Source organism: Salminus brasiliensis, chromosome 6 (genome assembly GCF_030463535.1).
Source record: "Salminus brasiliensis chromosome 6, fSalBra1.hap2, whole genome shotgun sequence".
NCBI classification, from domain to species: Eukaryota; Metazoa; Chordata; class Actinopteri; order Characiformes; family Bryconidae; genus Salminus; species Salminus brasiliensis.
The window spans coordinates 2,213,120-2,220,357 of NC_132883.1; the positions used below are offsets into that span (position 1 = coordinate 2,213,120).

Below are 7,238 nucleotides of genomic sequence, written 5' to 3' on the forward strand. Positions count from 1 at the left end.
AATGCTCCATCAGAATCTAGTAGAAAGTCTTCCTCTCTGAACAGTAGAGACAGTTACTCCAACAAAAGCAGGATCAGCTCTTTTTAATAGCCTTAATTTCAGGAGAAACAATGAATGAGCAGGTGTCCCAATACTTTTGTCCATATAGTGTATGTAATGTGTATGTGAGTGTATTTTTCTGTTGCATAAGAGTCTGAAGGTGTGCAGTACTGAAGCGTTTGTCCCTCTGTGGACTCCGTACTCTGCAGGTGTTGCCTAGCAACTGTCGTCAGCTAAATCAAAACACTGCCAACCAGCACAGGCTAATGGGTAAACACTTCAACAGTCCACAGTCTTAATGGTTTCTACTTAGTTAGACTTGCTATTAAAATACTGACCAAGCTTCAGAACACCTACTCCAGCAGCATATCAAAAAGTAAAAGTATTTGGACGCCTGCTCATTCAGTGTTTCTTCTGCAATCAAGGTTATTAAAAAGAGCTGATCCTGCTTTTGTTGGAGTAACTGTCTCTACTGTCCAGAGAAGAAGACTTTCTACTAGATTTTGGAGGAGAAGCATTGCTGTGAGGATTTGATTGCATTCAGTTTATATCAGACCTAGTTATTTTTCTCTTCTTACTTGTTGGTAATATGTTTGTCGCTTATTTTCTGTCTCTTTGAGAAGATTTAAAGCTAGTGTGACAGTTATTTGAGTGGTCCGAGGGGTGTCCCAGCAGTGGCGAACAGTGCAGACCTCATCAAGACACCAGACCGATATTTGCTCTGGATCTGGGACAGCTCAGTGCTGGGGGGCTTTATATACCCCTCTAGCTTTATACCCACACCAGCATGGTGCCAATAGGTTCATGAGTAATTATCTGCTCCAAAGAGTCAAGCTGTGTGTATGTGTGTGTGTGTGTGTGCATTTGCACATCAGTGTCCGCAATGGGTGCAGCTTAAAGCAGCTGAATGCATTTATTAAAAGGGGTGTCCACAAACTTTTGGACATTGGCCAAGATAAGGATGATGACTGTGACCCTCTCGCTCTCTCTCTCTCTCTCTCTCTCTCGCTCAGGTGTGATGTAAGCATGTCCAGCAGTGCAGAGCAGGCCGCTGGCCGCAGGTTGCTGACCTTTCTGCGCGAGTGGGACCGGGGCAGTGTGCATGTCCGCAGACGAATGCTACGGTCCTTCTTATCCCAAAACACTGGAAAAACGAGTCCGGAGCTGGAGCTGGAGTTCACCCAGGCAGCCAGCCTGTTTCTGTCTCGCATTACAGTCTGGATCAGACTGACGTATCCATGCGCAAACACACACACACACACACACACACACACACACAGTCGAATCATGCAGTACATATAAATGGTGGTGGTGTATCTATACATGTCATGACAGCATGTCAACAATTGGCAACATCGCCTGTTAGCATAGTAAGCATTGCCCCCGTGACAATAGCATTGCTACTGCCTTAGCCTTCCCCAGCATCGCTTCCACGCTGGCCTTGCCCAGCATCGCTTCCACGCTGGCCTTGCCCAGCATCGCTTCCACGCTGGCCTTCCCCAGCATCGCTTCCACGCTGGCCTTGCCCAGCATCGCTTCCACGCTGGCCTTGCCCAGCATCGCTGGCATGGCATTAGCATTGCTACCGTGCCCAGAAATGGTACCCTGGCATTAGCATTGCTACCGCATCAATTGCTGGCCTCATCCAGCATCGCTAGTGTGGCATTAGCATTAGCATTGTTACCACAGCTTTAGCATTGCTACAATGTTGACCGGCAGCCTCGCCCAGCAATGCTACCGTGTTGGTTACATCGACCGCCGGCATTGCTAAGCATCGCTACCATGATGGTAACTTTGCAGTTGCGGTGTTAGCATCGCTACCACACCTGCCACTGGCCTTGCCATCATTGCTAGTGCAGTGTTACTCTCAAGCCATGCTGATGAGGTCCTGGGCCCTTCACATCTAAACACCAGTAAATGTGAGTAAATCTTAAGGCTCTGGAAATGTGGAAATGCCATTGACCATTCTATGCAGCCTGTGGTGGTCCGGCTAAGCTTGCCTGTCACAGAATGAACATTTCAGCTAATGCTATCCGTGTGGTAAGCGTTCTTTCTCACATCCTGCAGCCATGCAACAACAGCCTGTACAGTCTGTCCCCACTCACTATCAAGGACTGGGAATTCTTTGCTTGTATGGTGCACTGTAGATGCTCATCTGACATTTAACTAACATTCAACTGAATCCATATTAAACCCTGAACCCTAAATCTCTAACCTTAACCCTAACCTTAACCCTAACCCTAACCCTAACCTTAACCCTAACCCTAACCCTAACCCTAACCTTAACCTTAACCTTAACCTTAACCCTAACCATAACCTTATAGGATTTAGGGTTAGGGTTAGGATTAGGGTTAAAGTTAGGGTTAAGGTTAAGGTTAAGGTTAGGGTTAAGGTTAGGGTTAGGGTTAAGGTTGGGGTTAGGGTTAGGGTTAGGGTTAGGGTTAAGGTTGGGGTTAGGGTTAAGGTTAAGGTTAAGGTTAGGGTTAGGGTTAGGGTTAAGGTTAAGGTTAGGGTTAGGGTTAAGGTTAAGGTTAAGGTTGGGGTTAGGATTTAGGATTTAGGGTTGATTGTAGGATAAGGATACAGATTCAGGTGAATGTCAGGTGAATGTCAGGTAAGCATCTGCGAGGCATCTATAGGCCACCCAAAAAAAGTGATACCCTATGACACAGTACTACCTGCACTCAGAGGATGAAGAGTACCACAGCCTTCCTCTGAGACACATAAATCCCCGCCGCATCTTTGTGCAGGGCTTTATTTAAAGGAGACCCTAAAATGGTCAGAATGGCTGTATAGTGCCGCAGTACTGATGTGTGCAGATGCTTCCTTTACTGTCTCTTCAGCTACATGTTTGGAACCTGCCTGAATCTGCAGCTGAAAGCTCTGGGAGTTTTCCTTTCAGCTGCCGGCAGGTAAGACAGAGCTTTTCTGTGGTTCTGCAGCTACAAGCCCCACTGAGAACCCAGACAAGAACACGCTCACCTCAGACGCTTGTCCTGTGTTTTCAGCCGCCAGTATCTGATGGAGTTCTTGGAGGTGGGAGGCGTGCTGACCCTGCTGGAGATCCTGGGTCAGAAGAAGACCAAGGAGCCAGACAAGGCCGAAGCTCTCCGCCTGCTGTACATCATCTCCAATTCCGGACGTCAGTACAAGGAGCTCATCTGCGAGAGCTATGGTGTGTTTTTAATAAAAGGATAATTTTATTAATATGCTGTAACTAGAAAATATGCTAGCTTGTTGCTATGGTATCCCAGTTTGTTACTATGGTGTTGCTAAGTGGGTGCTAGGTGTTTACTATGGGTTGCTAGATTGGATCTATCATTTTTCAAGGTGACTTATACAGTATTTAGGGGAAGTTGTGGCCTAATGGTATGAGGAGTGGGCCTGAGACAGGAAGGTTGCCGTTCGAACCCCAGCGGCAGGTAAGAATTGGGGGTGGGGGGAGTGAAGGCTGTCTCCTCCCTCCTCCATGGCAAGGCATCAAACCCCCAACTTGTGCCTAGAGTTGGCTGGCCACTGGCCCACCGCTCCGGGTGTGTGTGTGCTCACTGCCCCTAGTACACTTAATCTTTAAATAATTTCTATGGTGTTGCTAGCTGGTTGCCATGGTATCCCAGGTTGTTTCTATGGAGTTTCTATGGGCTTCTTGTGGTTGCTAGATGACCTAACCTTGATGGTTGGAGTTGGAACAATGTTGATCCAACTGCAGATTGACTGCCTAGCAATCACCTAGCAACACCATGGTAAACACCTAAAATGCCATAGCAATCACTTCTCAATACTATAGCATTCATCTTAGCAACATCTTAGCAACCACCTGTGATACCATGGCAACCACCTAGCAACACCATAGCAACTGCCTAGCAACCACTTAGCAAAACTGTAGCAACCACCTGGAATACAGTAGCAATCACCTAGCAACACTATAGAAACCACCTGGAATACCATAGCAACCATGGGGCCTAGCAACTGCTAAGAAGTGGGAACCACTTGTGCTTTTCTAGTTACAGATAAATGTTTTCACCTAGCAATCACCTAGTAACACCATGGTAACCTAAAATGCCATAGCAATCACTTCTCAATACTATGGCATCCATCTTAGCAACATCTTAGCAACCACCTGGGATACCATGGCAACCACCTAGCAACACCATAGCAGCTGCCTAGCAACCACTTAGCAACACCACCTGGAATACAGGAGCAATCACCTAGCGGCACTCTAGAAACCAGCTGGAATACCATAGCAACCATGGAGCCTAGCAACTGCTAAGAAGTGGGAACCGCTTGTGCTTTTCTAGTTATAAATGAGTGTTTTCTTTTTCTCTGTGTGTGTGTGTGTGTTTGTGTGTGTGTGTGAATATGGAGGTGTGAGGGCTGTAGCTGAGTGTTTGGCTCAGTCTAAATCAGAGGAGACCCAGCGGTCAGCCACCACTCTGCTGGAGTCCCTGTCTCAGGGGAACCCCTTGTTCCAGCAGCAGGTGTATAAGGGCCTGATCGCATTGCTTGCCTGCAACAGCCCTAAAGCCCAGCAGCTCGTTCTTCAGACGTTACGCACAGTGCAGGTACACTGCTCAGACATACAGCTCACAGATTCATTTATTATTGAGGATTTTATTTACATTAAAAAAGGAATATTACATTATATTACATATATATATATATATATATATATATATATATATATATATATATATACACACACACAAATACACTTTGCATGAAAGAACTCATATCATGGATAACCAACATGCTTAAAGCAGCATTATGGGCTCCCTCTATAGTTGCAGAGTGTAATTCCCTTTTAGTCCCCCTTACACCCCCTCATGGACAGCTGTACACATGCTTTTCTGGACAAGCTGAGAGAAGCTCCAGAAGCTTGATCTGAAGGTAGAGCAGCATGCGCGAACAATAGCGAACAATAGGAAGGATTTGGGCCCTTACTAATCATTTTAGCATCAGTATTAAACAGATTTCAGTATTAGATCCTGAACAGGAATAATTGAATGTGAGGTCAGAGCTGTTTTCCTCTATGAACTCTTTTCTCAGTCCACTGTAAAAGCAGCTCATCCTGGTATTGTGGGGCCCTTGCTGAATTTGCTGCGTTCCTTACATCTGGAGGTGCAGTACGAGGGTGAGTATTACTTTCAGGTGCTTAGATCACATGGTCTTCGGGATGCGTCTTCATTTCTTACGTAGTCCTGTGTTTGTTTATTGTCAGTCTTAGAGCTGATTGCAGAGCTGCAGCAGACCGAGGTCAGAACCGCACTCCTGCGTTCTCTGGTCACTTTGCTGAAACCGTCCAGAGAGGGGGCTCGCAAATACAAGATCCTACAGGGTATGACCTCACCTGCTTCCCTAGACATTAATGTCAATCACAGCAACAGGTTCAGATGACCTTAGACTTCAAAAGTGATCCAAGTTCACTCACTCAGTGTACACGAAATGACAAAAGTATTGGGACACCTTCTCATTTAAGGTTTCTTCTAAAATCAAGGGTATTAAAAAGAGTCTGTCCCCCAAAAGCACCATCAACAGCTCTTCCACTGCTCCACAGCTCAATGCTGGGGGGCTTTATACCCCTCTAGCCTACGCCTGGTATTAGGCAGGATGGTGCCAATAGGTTCATAAGTATCCTATATGAGTCCTATTATTCTATTGGCAGTACTTCTCTACAGGGACTAGACAAGCTTTGAGTGTGCATTTGCACATCTGTGTCAGCAATGGGAGCAACTTAAAGTAGCTGAAGGCATTCATTAGAAGGGGTGTCCACATACATTTGTTCATAGGTTCAGGGATGTACTGTGCAACCCTGTGTTGATACAATGACAGTAAACCTGAATTTAATTGAACTGAACTGAACTGAACTGAACTGAATTGAATTGAATTGAATTGAATTGAATTGAATTGATGCTGGTCTATAAATGCTTTATTCTTCAGATCCAGAGATGATGAAGATGACAGACTCGTTACCGCTATTTGTCCAGCAAGCGGCAGCAGCTAAAGCACTACGGTAATTATCATATTTTATCATCATTAAACTCATATTTTATTTCTACAGCATTTTCCACAAGTGCCGTCATTGCCGTCGTAGCTTCGCAGGAATTCAGTAAGAGGACAATACATCAATACAACATAAAATATAGAAAACCTAAGTGACCCCAAGTGAGCAAGTAGCAAAGGAAAACTCCCTGCAGGAGCTGCAGGATACAATTCTGGGAGGAACCAAGATTCACAAGGGGGGACCCATCCTCCTCTGATTGGAACTACTTATTAATTATTGATAAAAGTCACTGTTCCACCAAGACTGTTCTTCTGCGCTGGTGAGCTGATCCAATCCTAATATAGTATAACTAATCGAATCATAATAGAGGATAGTCAGATTCAGAATCAGAATCAGATTCTCTTTATTTTGCCAAGTTTGTGACACATACAAGGAATTTTATTTGGTGAGAGCAACACAAGCATGACATGTAACACACAGACAAACAAACAAACTGTTAACAAGTATTACACTAAGAGAGAAAAATACATGAAACAATAAATATAAAAAGAATAATGTGTTGTTAAAATAAGAGCTATAAAAAAAGATATATTATATAAATATATATTATGTACAGATATAATTATATAAACATTTACATATAATTAATGAGAAAAGGGTAATGAGGGTAATGATGGTTATGGTGGTAATAATAATAATAATAATAATAATAATAACAGATAGTTAGAGTCCATGCAAACTTCAGTGTAGGCACATAGCAGTAGCAGGAGGGTGGGCAGCTGGTCTGATGCGGGTAGCAGGTGAGTCCAGCGTTCAGTCTTCCGTCAGTGTCAGGCTGGATTAAGTGGGCAGTCATTAACTCAGAGAAGGTAAAGAGATCTGAGAATATGAACATTATCAGAGTGTGGTCTATGACTGACTATAACAGCCTAATTAAAAGGAGAGAGCCAGAAGGTAGCACAGACATGGTAGCTCCCTAAAACACTGGCGTTCATCTGGTCCGCTGCCCACAAACCTGAGTGATTGCGTGCAAGCAGCAGGACAACAGCTCCAGCAACTTAGCATACTACAATTCCCTGTGTCCGCAAACCCCTGGACCCACAACAAAAACCCACAACAAAAACTAAACTAGAGAGATGCGTTTTCAGCCTAGATGTGAAGATTGAGACTGTGTCTGAGTCCTGAACAATATCTGGAA

General features: G+C 44.5%; 1 protein-coding gene across 1 annotated transcript in view; it reads left to right on the forward strand.

Annotated features, from left to right (window-relative positions):
- Positions 1 to 305: 305 nt before the first annotated feature.
- The window catches only part of mutyh (mutY DNA glycosylase), a 23,698-nt gene continuing 16,765 nt past the window's right edge, over positions 306 to 7,238 (forward strand). Inside the window, exons 1-8 of the mRNA XM_072681199.1 lie at positions 306 to 561; positions 1,053 to 1,271; positions 2,883 to 2,951; positions 3,048 to 3,214; positions 4,405 to 4,601; positions 5,086 to 5,170; positions 5,258 to 5,374; positions 5,977 to 6,049. Coding sequence (XP_072537300.1) covers positions 1,066 to 1,271; positions 2,883 to 2,951; positions 3,048 to 3,214; positions 4,405 to 4,601; positions 5,086 to 5,170; positions 5,258 to 5,374; positions 5,977 to 6,049 — 914 coding nt within the window. The 5' untranslated portion in view covers positions 306 to 561; positions 1,053 to 1,065. The remainder of the gene's footprint in view (positions 562 to 1,052; positions 1,272 to 2,882; positions 2,952 to 3,047; positions 3,215 to 4,404; positions 4,602 to 5,085; positions 5,171 to 5,257; positions 5,375 to 5,976; positions 6,050 to 7,238) is intronic.